We start from the raw sequence: 14,929 nt of genomic DNA, 5'->3' as shown, positions 1-14,929 counted from the left end.
CCACTTCAAACAGCAAGGGCTGTTTAAACAAGATAACAGGCTGCCGGTAAAGCTGTAACTCAGGCCCTAATAGCCTGAAACCTGTGCTCTGAACCTGCCAGAAATAGCAGAGAGCTACTTCCTGCCTCAAGCAGCAGTTCAGCCTTGGGCCTCCTCGCCTCTGACGCTCCCCACCTTCGGTGGGCCAACCTGTGCGCTGGTGTCTGGCTTCCCCACGGTGCAGCGTGGAGGGGACTGGGGTGACCCTAAGTAACAGCAAGGAGTCCTCCTCAGGTGACAGACTGGCTGTGCCACCAGGGCAGCTTGTTCTTAGTCTGAGTTTCCTCATCTGTGTGTGTGTGCCACCCCCGCTGGGCTGTGCATGCAGGACCCCACCCCAGTGCCTGGCGGCCCAGTCTCCTCTCTCTGCCCTGCTTTCGTTTTCCCACCTGGAGCTCAGCCCCTGGAGAGGAAGGACTGTGGTCCCACCACCTCACCTACGGTGCCCAGCACAGGCCTGAGAGCTGGGCACCACAATAAAAGTGTGGTCAACCCATCTCTCATCCTTCCGTCTACTCTGTGGCCAACCACAATGCACACAGCCGCTCCGAGCCACCCGGGCCTGCTGGGTGGACAGCCCCACCTCCTCAGGAGCTGGGCCAAGGACGAGGGGGCCAGGTCTGGACCTGGGCAACCCAGATGGACACACAACCACCCTGGTTGTCCCACCCAGGGCCCCCGTGTGAGCTGGATGGCCCTGCACCCAGAGCATGTGCTTGTTTCCCAACCAGGGGCTTTGCCCATCTGACTGAGCTGTCCCCTGGGGAGTCAGCGGGCCAACCCGGACACTGGCACCCACCCACCCAGCCCTGCTGGTCCTCAGCACAGGCCTGGCACACCAAACATACATAGATCATTGTTTGCTTGCTGCTTTCACAGAACCTTAGAATCAAAGACTTACAGGATCTTAGAGCCAGAGAAGCCCATTCCTGCTCCCACAAGCATTGGCTAGAGCCCCTGGGAAAAGTGTAATGTGGGTGGTGGGTGTAACTTGATGGGGTGACTCAGATATACTCAGAGACTGCCACTTCTGGGACAGCAAATCCCCAGGGCCAACACTGGAAGCATTTGCTCTGAAAGGGTCTGGCTCCCATGTCCTGCTCCATTTCACGCCCAGGCCCAGAAAGGGAAAAGGCCCCTGGCTACCCAGCAGGCCGCTGGCCTGCTCTCACCTCAACCCACCCTCCACGGTTCCCTTGCAGGGAAGAATGCCTTTTTCCAAGCCCCAGTCCATTTTTGCTTCAATTGAAATGAGAACGGTTTCCTATTGGTTTTTGTGTTAAATCTTGCTGGCTTGATCCAAGTCCCCCTGCTGTCAGTCACTGATGGGAAATTAGCAAACAGCAGGAGGCAGGTGAGTGCAGACTGGAAGCTGCCAAAGCAGATGAAGACCTGGCCTGGGGCTTGGAGGCCGCCAGTCACCAGGAGGAAACCAGAGTGCAAGAAGCCCCTCCTATTTCAGCTCCAGAACACTTCTGGAACCCATTCGCCGAACACCCTGGCCAGACACTATTCAGCCAGGCGTGGGCTCCGGCACTTCTGGGCATTGCCCGGGGCCCCACCTCCAGGAGCAAAGGCTGGTGAAACCACTGGCTGCCGGCTGGAGCCAGTTCCTGCAGGGACATGAGAAGTTGGGGATGGGGGTAGACATCTCAAAGGGGACCCTCCATGGCCAACAAGACGTGATTTCAGAAGTGCTCATCCTTTAAAAACGTATTTGGGTCATCACTGCCCTTGCCCTGGCTTCTCCCTCTGCAGGGAGTGGGGTTGCTAGGCGAGTGCAGCCTCGCAGTCTCAGGTCCATCAAGAATCTGATCAAAGCAACAGAGCCTCCCCCAGGAAGGATGCCCATGGGTGTGCTCGTGCAGCCACACAACTAGGATGTGATTTAGGAGGTTTCGCAGGCCCCTGGGACCCTCCATGGTTCCCAAGCGCTGCCACAACAGAGGCCTCGAGCCTGCAAATGGCTGCTCCAGGCCCAGCGCCCATCACTGGATGTGCCCGAGGCGGCACTGGTGGCTTTATCATGCCCAGGCTGCGGTGGGCTGGCAGGTGCCAGGCAGGCCACTAGGGTTGAGGACGGGCCCTCTGAGGAGCTGGCGGAAGCTGAGCAGCAGGTCTAGTAAAGAAAACGCTTCTCCATCCCTGACTTATGACCTCGTCACAAAATCTGCAAACAGTAGCCAAGAGGTTGGTGCATAGCATGGCCACCTCCCAGCGCCCTCCGCCGCAGGGACTGCCCGACTGAGGGTCCTGGGCCAACTCTGAGAGGAGCCCTTCTGGAGGGTGACCAAGGATCAGACTCAACGTCACATTTCCGCTGCAGCCTATGGTGGGTGGCTTGTAAAATCCATACAGTGGATTGTGAGCAGTAATGTGAAAACAAAACGAAACCTGGAAGTAGAGTGTGGCTCCTGTGGGGATGTTAGTCGTGGACATACTCGTATCCAGCTAGGTTCTCAGCAGCAGACGGCGCCCTCCAGTGCCCCCCCTGGCTGATGAGGCGAGGCGGTGAGGGGAGACAGGCTGGGTGGGCTCTTTCTGGGTCCTGGGCCTGTACTTCACTGGGGGTGGTCTTGGCCTTTGGGTTGCACGGCTCAGGTGTCACTGCCTCCTGGGTGGGTCCCCAAACACCTCACCCCACTCTTACCCTCATCACCCCCAGAGCCGTCCTCATGTCCTCTTGGACAGACAATGTGGGGGAAGGGCTCAGGGGTGCTTCAGGGAGATGCCTAGGCCAGGCCACAGGTAGGCAGGATAGTCTGGGCACCACGGCCATGATGAGCGAAGGACAGGTGGGCATTGAGTGGTCTAGGGTAGCCACAGCCCAGACAGCTCGGGACAGGGGCCAGAGCTGTGCCTGCGGAAGGAGCATTGTGTGGGAGCAGGGACATGGTTTGAGAGGCAGCTGCGCCAGAGGCCGGACGGGTCAGAGGGTCATAGCCTCAGCTTGAGTCCATGTTTGGGCTCAGCCCACTTGCTTGTATGAGCGACCCTGTGGCTGTCTCTTGTGAGGAAAATGAAATGACAGGACACTCCTGTTCCCACACAGTCTTCCCAGCCACCTGAACCGGGCAGTGCCAACAGGGTCACAGGTGAGGCCATGGGGGTGAGGAGAGGTTCGCTGACCTGCCCAGCCACCCAGGGTCTATGCTCCAATGGCTGGCACTCTCCGTTAGCAGACCCCAAGCCCCACAGGTCCAGGTCCTACGGGCACTACGCAGACACAGGTAATAGCAGGCACTGTCACAACCATGTCCTTCTGTCTTTGAGCCAAGGGCCCACCCCATTTCACAGAAGAGGAAGCCGAGACCTGAGCAGCTTGTCCAGGCTGAGGCTGCGCAGGGCCAAGAACCGCTCCCTCTCACTTCCCGAGGTCCTGGCCTCGGGCAGTTGAGGCAGAGGAGCCAGAAAGGACTGCGTGCTTTGGAGCCCAGTGGGCACTGAATCAAGGGCCCTGGAACAGACATCTCCCTTTAGCATGTTTCCTGTCGGGCCGGGGGTAGGAAACTGCTCCAGAACCACAGGTTGCCTTGATCGGCTATTCCAGTGTTTTCTTTCCTCAGTGGACGGTAATTAGCCACAGACCTGGTTTTCTGGAGCCTGGGCCACAGGAGCCAGAGACTGAGGCTTCTGGGGAACGTTGAGAAGGTCACAGACTTCTCAGCTCCCACCCATCACTGTTGGAGGCAGGCTGTGCGGCCCTACGGGGAAGGACTTGCCCGTGGCCACTCCCCTGGGTGGGCCACGCTGGCCTGGGGGCTCCAGGCCTCCTCGGTTAGGATGCCGCCAGCCTTCCCAGGGTCACCGAAGGCCAGAAAAAGTGTGTGGGGCTAGGGGCTGGGGCTGGCCTCGGCGGAAACCTCAGGACACAAGGGCCAGGGCCTCTGGCTGGCTGTGGTTTTATTAATGAAATGAGAGGAAGTGCATGAGTGGAGGAGATGCCAACCAGGGCTGAAGACAGGGCTGGGACGGGCTGCCTCCCAGCTTCCCAGGCTCTCAGCCCAGCCTGAGCTCGTTCTCTGCGTGTGAAGACCGGTCCAGTCAGGACGTCATGCAAGCGTCGGGGCACCTTTCACTCCGTTCCAGATGTCTCCCTCGATGCCTAGGCCCCTCCCCCTAGCTGTTATTCCTATATCGCCAGAAACTCATGCATGGGGCCAGAGGGTCAGAGCCAGTGGGGCCTCAGGGGGCCCTACAGATGGGTGAAGAGGACCCCCCTCCATGTCCTGTTAGCCCAGAAGTATTTCTTGGTGTTGTTCAGGGCCAGCTGTGGGACTGCCATGGGTGGTACACACACCCCACCCTGCCCCCATCTATGCTGGCTGCAGAGTATACGCAAGTCAGCTTGGCCCCCCACCCCACCCCGTGCGCTCAGGTTTGTTTCTGAAGAGTGGAGAAGTTGTTTTTCAGTTCTCGGATTATAAAAATCCCTTAAAACAATAATAATCTGTATCTTAAAACCTAGAGATGTTCTGATGTGTGCGTACGAGCAGGACGTTAACTGTCCTGCTGGCCCTGTGGCTGAGCAGGACATGGGCTGGGAAGTTCCTCTGTCCTGAAGCTCCTGGTGAAGTGCAGAATGGAGGCATTCTGCTGGTCGGAGGCATCGAGAGCAGATCAGGCGGCAGAGGGGGGAGCGCACAGATGTAGGGGTTGCAGGAACCCTGGGAACCCGACCTCCACCATTCCAGGTATCAGGCAGCAGTACCCACCCCAGACTGTGCTGCTGGGGATGAGATGTGGCACCTGGGACCTTGCGCCTTCCGCACAGTGCCCGGGGCCCTAGCTCTCCGTGGCTCCCAAACAGCGGTGCTGCCTCTGCTGGCTGCTCCTACCGCCCCCATGGCCCAGGCTGCATCCTGTGAGGTCCAGGTCAAGTCCAGATCACCACCCTGACTTTACCCCAATCCGCCCAGGCCCTGGTCCTGATGTCAGAGACCCCTTTCCTGCAAGTTGGTCTCGGGGGCAGAGGACGGCTTCTTGGCTTTTTTGGACTCAGCTGCTTCACAGGGGTGCCTCAAGGCCGGCCATAGCGAGCACGGGGCCAGTGGAATTGGGTTCTGGGGGAGCCACTCCGGCCCTCCAGGGCCTGCTCAATGGTGTCGCTGACCTCAGGGGAAGAAGGGACACTCGCCTCTGTCCCTAGGTGGTGACTCGCTGCACATACTAGGTGTGTAAGGCAGGCTTTTCTCTCCCAGATGGAGAAGAACACAGGGCAGGCCCCAGCTTGAGCAGATGGCCTCAGCCTAGTCTGCTAACGTGCTGACAGAGAGAAAGCAGAACCACCTAGCTCTGAGTCTGCTTCTCTGCGCAGAAGGATTCTTGTAAATCTGCCTGGGGAGAGCAGAAGGGGGGGGGGCGGATGAGCAGGGAGCCACTCTGGCAAATTACAGTTCTCAACTAGAATGAGCGTGAACGGAAATCACACGTGCGGTCACAGGCCAGAGCAGGGAATCACTGAGGAGTCAGAGGAGCCTTGAAAAACAGGGACACTGATGGCTCTTCAGAAAGACTCAGACAGTGAATCCTATAATTCGCTGATCACTGAGCCCCATTTGGGCAGGCCCTCCTGGCCAGGCTGGGAGTCACTGGCCCTGGTAGGCTGGAGTGTTTAACAACCCACTCGCTAGGAGGCGTTAATATGAAGTGTCTGCTGAGTTCCGTGCTGAAATGACTAATCTCACCTGGCTGATTTTAAGCTATCAACATGATGTCAAACAGCTCACAAACTTCCTAAAAATTGAACAATTGGCACTTGTGAGCTGGTACTGGCCAGCTTCGCCCTCCAGTGGACTGGTGTGCAGAGACGAAGGCTCTGTCCCACTAACCCTGGTCTCAGCGCCCCCCTCTGCTGGTGGGGCCCGCCCTGTCTGCACAGGCTTCTCAGCACTAGGGCAAGAAGCTGACCCCGGCTTGCCCATGAGGGAGGCCCCCACAAGAAACCAGGCAGATTGGCTTCCTGTTTTGGGAGGGCCACCAGTCTCAGAGATACGAGGATCACCATGGATACCCCCATACAGATTGTGCCAAGGCACATGGTAAAGTCTGTCATGATGGAAGAGTCGCAATGATGGAGATGGTGTCCCAGTCGCTGCCCAGGTGGTTCAGTGACAGACTGTGCCTGGGGGTAGAGGGGCTTTAGTGACACAGCAGGAGGCAGCCATCATGGAAGGGTGGTTGATATGCTCAATGGCAGAGCTAGGTCCACAAGGATAAGGAGATGGGGATACATGAAAAGGCCCTAGTAGGACCCCCAAACCCCGCCATGCAGTGTGGAGCGGGGGTGGAGGGGCGGGACATACTGGGCAGCAGGGAGGCCTGAGCCCGGGGCCCTGCCTCGTCCTTTTCATTTGGCTGACATCTGACATCTATCTCATGAAGACCTAACCAGGGCCAGGAGCCCAGCACAAAGGCAGACAGGAAACGGGAGTCCTCAGAAGCTCCCAGTATAACAGGAGGAGGAATGGAGGAAGCTGCTATTGACAGAGGCCTCGATGGCTGCGTGTCTCTCTGGCAGCAGAGGGAAGGCGGTCTCTGTACAAAGAACTGGAATGTCAGTTGGCAAGTGCTAAGGGCCACACACAAGTGCCAGGATGTGCTGCTGGGGAGGGATGGCTGCTGGCTGCTGCCTTCTCTCTACTCCCCCTCCACCTCGGCCCTGCCCAGCACGGGCTAGAGCTAGCATCCGGACCTACGTGAAGCCCAGGGCCCTGGGGAGCAGATACCCATCACCGCCAGTCATTAAGGGAGTGGGGGCCATGGGCTCAGACACAGGGTCCACTGAGGTGAGAACCAGAAGCCTTAGCCCCGTTACGGTCAAGACAAGGGACAGGCAACAAAGCAAGGGAATGGATGGAGCCAGGGCCTAAGGAGCTGGCAGGAAGGTGGAGGGACTGCTCACGAGAGCTGGCAGTGCCTCAGGGCCACCAGCAATCCAACTGTGAGTGCATCCCCTCCCCTTAGCAGCCAGCCACACCTCTCCAAGGCCTGGGAGGGGTAATGGGTCACAAAGAGAAGAACTGATCCGAGCCTCCAGGGGGATACTGGCTGGGGCGAGTGCACGGCCAGCTGAGCCCCGGACCTGCCCAGGGAGGGACCGTCATGGCCCACCTGAGGGCCTGGCTCTCTCTCTGCCTTCGCCTCTGCAGAGCCTTTCAGATCTGCACCTGGGGCTATCTGCTTGGAGGGAAGCAGGCCTCTCTGCAGGCCGAGCCCCAGCTCCTGGCTTTGGTCCAGGTCTCTGCTGTCTCAGGGTCACCATGATCTGCACAGGTTGCAGACAAATTGCATGTAGTTCTGGCACATCATGAGATTGGAAGGCGCTGCTCCGGGACACCAGGGCCTGGTAGGGAAAGGCTGGTGGCCTCTGGGCTGGTCAATGGCACGTCTCTCTGGCACTGTCCCAAGTCCCCATGGCAGGATTCCTGGATCTATGTCCTTGACCAGGTCAGGAACGGGCGAGTGGGGACCTGCTCTGATCAGACTCCCTGTGGTCCTGCCACAGATGGGGTGGGGGCAGAGGGCAATGCTAACCAACCCTGATGGCCACTCGTCTCCCGAGCCCAGCTGACTGCCCTGTACACTCCCCACAGGGAGGCTGGTCACACGGCAGCCCCCACCCCCCAGTGGACAGCCCCCAACCCCACAGAGTGGAAGTCAGTCTACGTCCCAAGGCCCCCCCTCAAGCACCCTGTACCCACAGGGTGTAGGGATCCTGGGAGCCCTGGAGAGCAGTGCCAGGGCCTCGCTGAGAGCCAGCCTCAGCCCTGGGACACGATGGATGTTCTCTGGGCCTGTTCCCTCACCTGTAAAGCTGGCTGCTTAAGGACACGAAAGGATATGTTAGGTCCCTTCCAAATTTAAGCCGGGGTATCATCACATCTGGCCACCTCCCATTCACAATCATCTCCTTTGGACAAACTGAACCAGGTGTGTTACCAACAGGTGAAAGCCTGTCCTCCGCAGTACCATGCGTCCCCTCGACGTGCCATCTCATGACACCGTGCCATTTTTAAAGCACACAAACGCTCCCTTTTCTGGCTGAACAACAAAGCACAGTGGTAGGACAGTGGCTACACACTGTAGGACACCCCCACCAGCCCCCTCTTCGGGGGCACACTGCACATACCCCCCGTGAGGGCCCAGCACCTGCACCAGAAGGGCTGAGTGTCCCAGTGGCTGGACACTCAGAAGCCAGGGCCCTGAACTCTGGCTCCTCCCGAGCCTGCCCACCGCCTTCTAGGTCCACAAATGTCTGCTACACACCACTGTGTGCCAGGCCTGCACACACAGCACACACCGTACACGGTGGGAGGACAAGGGGACGGCCACCTGTGCAGGGGAGGGACTGAGGGCCCCGGAAGAGGAGGGGCCACTGGCCAGGGCTGAGAGAGGTAACGCCCTAGTCTGGAGTCGGGCTGTGTAGCATCCACCACCTGGAGAACTTACCCCCCTGAAGGGCATGTCCTTGTGTCCCACCTGTCCCCCAAGGTACCTGCTTTGAAACATGTCAACCAGCTGTCTGTTGGGTAAGCAGTGGGGACACTAGGCCTCCCACAGTGAGCCTGGCTGTGGTCCAGACCACCTGTGGCCACATTTGGTCCTGCATGAAAGCAAACGTGGGGACACCCCTGAGAACTGCTACCTGCTGGGTCCTGGAGGAGGGGGCAGGTGTCCCCAGGTGGCATGAAGGTTTGTAGAAATGAGACCATGAGTGTGGTGGGAGCTGAGTGCCCCCTCCCGTCAGCGCCACGTGCAGCTGGCATAGTTGGGCTCCCTTTGGCATCCGGCCCCGAGCCAGGGCCCTGCACCTGCACAGCAAGTACACAGCAGGTGCATACCAGGTACACAACAGGCCCACCGCAGGGCTGGGAACACCAACAGCTTCTCCAGGAAACGGGCAGTGCGCGAGCTCCGTGGGTTCTCACGTGGGAACACCTTGACACTTTCAGCCAGGCTTTTCATCTGTCTCTTCTGAAGGTTTCTTCCACTCTTAAGTGGCCACACAAGCCATAGCAGACCTCGGGCCACGGCTGGGTGGCAAGCAACTACCCTTTTATTGCTTTCTTGAGGTTTCCAGCAGGGTGTTGGGGGTCTGGCCTGCCAGGGCACTAAAGAGGAGAGGGGAGCGCCCGGGACCACTGGCAGGCTGAGTGAGGAGCCCGTGAAGCCTCTGGGGCTGTCACTGAGGGTGGGTGGCCTCTCTGCCGGAGTGTGGCCTCGCCTAAGCCTCTGTATTTAAAGTCCTTGTCTTTACTCCTGGAAGGAGCCACAGGGCAGGTGGACAAGGAAGGCCGAGCCACCAGGAAGTGGTTGCTCCTGCAGAGGGCAGACTGGGGCAGGGCGGCCTGGCTTTGCTCAGGCAGCAGGAGTGGCTCAGGGAGGGCCCACGGCTGCCGTGAGCTGCAGGCCTGGGCCCTGAGCCCAGCTTGGCCCTCAACCTGTCCTAAGCTTGGGTGCCCCCACCTGTCCCCTCACCCGTGACAGGGAGAGTAGGCACAGCTGCCGCCCCACATAATTATTCAGGTGACACATCCCTGGGCCATGCTCTGGCTCCCAGCAATGTCTAGGGGAGCCCCATGTAGGGAAGTGGAAGCCCACCCAACTTTGGAGCCCCTGGGTGCCCACGAGGACGGCATAGGGGGTGGAGACCCACGAAACCCTTCTGGGACGAGGGCTGAGAATCGCTGTCAAGGCTGGGCATGGCTCGTTGCCATGTCTGCGGACGCCCCAGAATCGGCCTCCCCCTGCCCAGGTGCTGCCCTGTGCTTGCTACAGCCCTGTACGCCCGGAGCCCAGAGATCCTGACGTTACCCATGGCAACGTGCTGACGCAAATGCCAGCGGGCGGGCGGGGGGCTGTGGCTCCTCTGCTAGGAGTGGGGGCGGGGGGCTCTGCCAACCCTCTGTCGGGAAGACAAGGCCTTGCAGCTGGGGGGGCAGGAGAGCCCTGAGGAACTGCGTCCAGAGCCTGGCTCCGGGCCCCCAGGCTCCTTCGGTTTCTGCAAAAATCAGCATGGCCTGTTCCTGGCTGCCTCGTCTTCGCCAGGGCCCAGAGAGCAGTCCTGGGCCCTCCGAACGGAGACAGCAGGGGTGGCAGCCCCATCCCAATCCATGGCAGCAGGCGGGAGGAGGGCAGGGGCATGAAGGACGCCAGTCACAGGCACTGACAGGAGCTGCCTGAAGGCGCCGGGAGAGGCTGGCTCTCCTCGCTGCCTGGCCTGGCTCTTCCCTGGGCGGCCAGCCCACCTCCTTGGCCAGCCGGCAGGAGGAATCGCGGAGGATATTGTCTTTCCTCAGCAGCCTGTTTGTTTTCCATCCTGAGATATTGTTGGTAGAGCATGAAAGGTCAGAACCATTTGGAATCCAGTGAATTTCCAGCCTCGCTCCCTTGAGTTTCTCATCGAGAATTTCCTTTTCTGGTGAACAACCACCTCCCCAGGCCTGCTGAGACCAGGGTGGTAGTGGGGGTGGGGGGGGGCCGGCCTGGCTGCCAGCCTCTCTCTTTATAAAATGCCCTGAATGTCACCAGAGCTTGGCTGCCTCATAGAGAACCCCACAGCTAGGCCACTTTCCCACCCAGGGCTTCCCGCTGTGGCCCCCCACAGGGCCAGGGCCAGGAGAAGGCTAGAGATGTGAGGCCCCCCATGGGGGCTACTCACTCACATGAGCCAGGACCCCACCCTATAATGAAGGACTGCAATGGAGGGGTGTGTAGGCACTGGACCGAGGTGAGGGAAGGCCTCTCAAGGAGGTGACACCTGAGATGAGACCTGGACGACAGAGGCAGGGGGCAGGGGGACAATGGGCAGGGTGGTCACGCGCTTAAGGCTGGAGAGAGCAGAGCACATGGAAGTGAAAGAAACCCATGAAGGCCAGAGCAGAGAGAGGAAGAGGCGTGAGGAGGCGGGGATGGGCCTGGCGGAACCAGGAGCGCCTCGGGCAGAAGACCTGGCCTGGGTCCCATCTTTGAGGACACTTGGGCCACCTCCTCATTGATAGGTTCAGGGAGCAGAGATGAAAGCCAAATCCCTCCAGGAAACATGGGACCAACTCAGCGCCCAGGCACCCTGCCTCTCGTGTCCTGGCACACCTGTGGATACAGGATTGGTGGGCAGAACCTGCCAATAGATGGTCTGGGAGACCAACCCGGCACTGAGGGAATTTGCCACACTGGCCCTGGAGATGACAAAGGAGGCAGCCAGAGATTTAGGCCCCCGGAAGGCCTCAGAGCACAGGCTATTCCCAGCCTTGGGACATAGCAGCAACAGGCAGAAGCCTGGAGAGCTGACTGCGGAGCCTGTGTGGCTGCCCTGCCACTGTCCCAGGGTCTCGCATGGGAACCTTCCTTTGCCTCACAGCCTCACAGGCTGGTCAGCCTCAAGCCCTCTGCCCGCTGTAAACCTCAACAAGGAACCTGACCTTGCTCATCTGCTGGGATGTCCTCTGCCTAGAACCATACATGGCGCCACAGTGGGGGCAAGGCAGAAGAAAAGAGTGGCTGGAACCACAAGACCACACAGCGCTGGGAGCAAGGAGGGCCTGCCCTCATGGATAAATGGCCTTGGCCCAGGCCACTCCCACAGGGGACACCATCGCCACCTGGGCACGGCTCTGGGGAGAGCCCCAGATGCACAGAGGGGAAGCGAACCCTGCCTCCTATCTCCATGGCCGCCTATAGCTGCTTGCCCTTCTCCAAGAGGCAGGGCCTCTCTGTAAACCTGATGAAAGCTACAGACCCTCTCTCTCTCCAGAAGAAGTGCTCAGGTGCCGGCACAGTGGCCACAGCTTACAGCCATCCACATACTTCCTCGGGGCCACAGGCTCAGTTAGGACTCCCTGGCTGAAGCCCCCAAAATAAAGCCACTGCCTGCCTTAAAAAGGCCAGGTGCAGAAATAGCCCCTTCCTTGCCACCGCGCTGCTCCTGGACCCCAAAGGCTGACCCGTTTCCCAGCGTGGTGGCCCACCCATGAGTATCAGCACCCCTCCCCCGCGGTGCCTGCCAGCCGCGACCTCCCCAAGCCCCTGCCACCCCCAGCCCCTGCCACCCCCAGCCCCACACCACGTACAGCTCCTTGTGGACCCAGTTTGTTTCCAGGTCTCCCACCCAGAGTCAAAAGCCTCTTAAGGGCAGATTCCGAGTCTTTGCTCAGTGCTCCTGTCTGGCACAAAAACCTCTGCTGCAGGGGACCCCGGCCAAGCCCATCCCTTGCCTGGCTGCGTGGCCTCCACCACCACCACTCCTGGGAGCCCAGGGAGATGTGGCACCTTGTGCACTGGGCCTTCAGTTGGGACTGTGGCACGGTACCCACCTGACTTTACGAGAGGCCTGGCTGTCCGGCTGCCCGGTAGCTCCCCTCATGCTCCCACCGCTCAGCACTGGGCCCAGGTTGCCCCTCAGCACCTCTGTGCACTGCACCCACCTCTGCCCCTGCACCAGTGGTTCTCAGCCTGGGCAGGGGGCCTGAGAGAATCGCACACCCGCCCAACTCCTGGGGATTAAATCTCAGAAACCGTTCTTAACCCGGTTGCTATCACGGTGCCGAGGATTCGTAGGAGCTTCGTGTTTACTGAGCTGCCGCCTGGAGCAACAACTGGATACCTGGCCTACGCCTCGTCCTGTCTTGTCCTGCAGGGCCACCAACCGCCCTCCCGGCTTCCAGTGTTGCCTCCACGCCCCGGACGGCACCCAGCTTCACTGGTAGCGAAGCCCCCTGTCTCCTCCCCAGCAAGTCTTCCCTGACCCCCAGGAGGCCGAGGGCTCCAAGCAACATGCGCTTGTTTGTCAACGGGCGGGCCCTGCTCAGCAGTCAGCCTCCCCTGCGCACTCCGAGTTCTCACTCCCATCACTGAGGTGGGGGCTGCCTGGGCACCTGGGGCCTTCAAGTGTCTCGAGGGCAGTGCTGTCTGCAGCTGGGTGAGGGCAGCTGGAGCCAAGGAGGCACCCCTTCCCAGTGGAGCCCTGGGGTGTGGTGGTCACTTGGACGGTGTTGGAATCCTGTCAGGGCACCGAGGTCAGAGGAGGGCCTCCCAAGCTGGGGTGCCGACCAAAAGCTGCCCCCTGGGGCAGATGTCCTGACAGCAGAAGCGACCCTGAGGTCCTGTGGTACCTATGGAACCCGCCACGCTCCACACTCTGCTCCGAGACACACCCTGATGGAGCCTCTCCGGCCTGGCCCTGCAACACACCCAGAAGCCCATCTGCTTCCCAGGGACCAGCAGTGGCAGGAACAAGCAGAGGAAAAGCCTGGCCACTCACCGTCTGGTTGTCCTCGTAGAGCTTCAGGTCGTAGCCGCTAAGCTCCACACAGAAGATGATGGCAGTGACGCCCTCGAAGCAGTGGATCCACTTCTTGCGCTCCGACCTCTGCCCACCCACGTCCACCATCTTGAAAGTGAGCTCCTTGAAGGTGAACTTGTTCTCCACGATGCCCGTGGTCATGTCCCGGGAGCGCAGGATGTCCTCCACGGTGGGGATGTAGTCGGGCGCGGCGATGCGCTCCAGGTCGTTCAGGTAGTAGGCGGCGTTGTCCTCCAGATGGTACTCGCTGGAGCGGCCGAAGCACGCCTGCGCCCCGGGGTCGGCCCACAGCCGCCGCATCACACCCAGCAGCTCGGGCGTGATCTCGCCCTTGCTCTCGGCCGGGCCCGTGAGCGCGAAGAGCTGCACGGCATCATAGGCGCGGTCCGGGTTGTGGAAGTCGATCTTGAGCGCGGCCAGGGCGCGGATGATGCGGGTGAGCGAGTCGATGGCGTTGTAGATGATGAGGGGCTTGTACTCCTTACAGGCCTCCAGGTTGAAGCCGCCGCTGTGGATAATCTTCATCTGCTTCACGATGGTGCTCTTGCCCGAGTTGCTGGTGCCCAGCAGGAGCAGCTTGATCTCTCGGCGCTGCCGCTGGCTCTCCGAGCGCAGGTGGCGGTCGATTCGCCGGGACCGCCGCGCTGCCTCTTTCTCCTCTGAGCTTTGCCGGCATCCCATGGTCCGGCGGCGGCGGGCCCAGACGGGAGCACAGGACGGGCGCCTCTCCCTCCGCGCTGAGGGAGTGGGGACGCTGAGGTGCGGGTGGTGTGCCCTCGGGCACTCAGTGTGGGTGGCGGGGCGAGGCCGGGCCCCACTGCAGCCCCTGCCCCGGCGCCTCTTCTGCAGCCGGCATGGCGCTCCTGCTGCGGGAGGTGGCCGGGCCCTCCCTCTAGCGACACTCCCCCTCCCCGGGCTGCGGCCTGGCCTGATTCGCAGCAGTCATTCCCTGTCCTCCTGATGGTGGGAAGTCGTCCACTCGCCTCTGCCCACTCGCCTCTGCCCTGGCTGCTGCCGTCTGGTCCCCGGTTGCTGTGGCGATGCTGCTAAGTGCGGCTGGAAGGCCTGCCGCCAGTGCCGCTGCCGCGGGTGCTCCCTGCGGCCCCCCTGCCTCGGGCATCCGCCCTTCACCTGCCAACACAGAGAACAGCGTGAGCCTCCTCCCACTGTGGGAAAGAGAGCCTTCTGGATGGCAGGAAGCTGCCTGGGGAACAATGACTCCAGCCCCCTCCCCTCCAAGGAGCTCCAGGGAGTTGGTGCCCAAACTAGAGCAGACACACACACTGGCCACCGCACCCCGCACCCCTCCTGCAGCTGGGTACTTGAGGAAAGAGCACCTAGGGCTACACCATGACCTTGGCCTCAGGGTCTTCAAAGTGGGGGGAGCAAGCCCAGGCCCCGCCACCCTCCCTCACTAATGGACCCGGCGACCTCACCCTTCATGAACCTCAGTCTCCCCGTCTGGTTAGGATTCAACATGGTGGATCTGCTGTGATGCCACCCTGCGCCCTCCCCTGCAGTGGGTGGGACTGCACCCACATGTGCTGCGGCATCGATAGGGTTTGGCCTCTCCCTGGTTTATGGTGG

General features: G+C 60.6%; 2 protein-coding genes across 5 annotated transcripts in view; one reads left to right on the top strand and one right to left on the bottom strand.

Moving 5' to 3' along the window:
• RSPH14 (radial spoke head 14 homolog) overlaps window positions 1-14,929 on the top strand; it is a 73,362-nt gene that overhangs the window by 27,470 nt on the left and 30,963 nt on the right. The gene's annotated exons all lie outside the window — the stretch shown is intronic.
• GNAZ (G protein subunit alpha z) overlaps window positions 1-14,929 on the bottom strand; it is a 49,190-nt gene that overhangs the window by 13,317 nt on the left and 20,944 nt on the right. For all 3 annotated transcript variants that reach the window (XM_033098090.1, XM_033098091.1, XM_033098092.1), the window contains exon 2: window positions 13,301-14,473. In XM_033098090.1, coding sequence (XP_032953981.1) covers window positions 13,301-14,023 — 723 coding nt within the window. In that variant the 5' untranslated portion in view covers window positions 14,024-14,473. The remainder of the gene's footprint in view (window positions 1-13,300; window positions 14,474-14,929) is intronic.

This window comes from Rhinolophus ferrumequinum, chromosome 25, assembly GCF_004115265.2.
Source record: "Rhinolophus ferrumequinum isolate MPI-CBG mRhiFer1 chromosome 25, mRhiFer1_v1.p, whole genome shotgun sequence".
NCBI classification, from domain to species: domain Eukaryota; kingdom Metazoa; phylum Chordata; class Mammalia; order Chiroptera; family Rhinolophidae; genus Rhinolophus; species Rhinolophus ferrumequinum.
The sequence above is the reverse complement of the archived record's forward strand: the minus strand, read 5'-3'. Positions and strand labels throughout refer to the sequence as shown.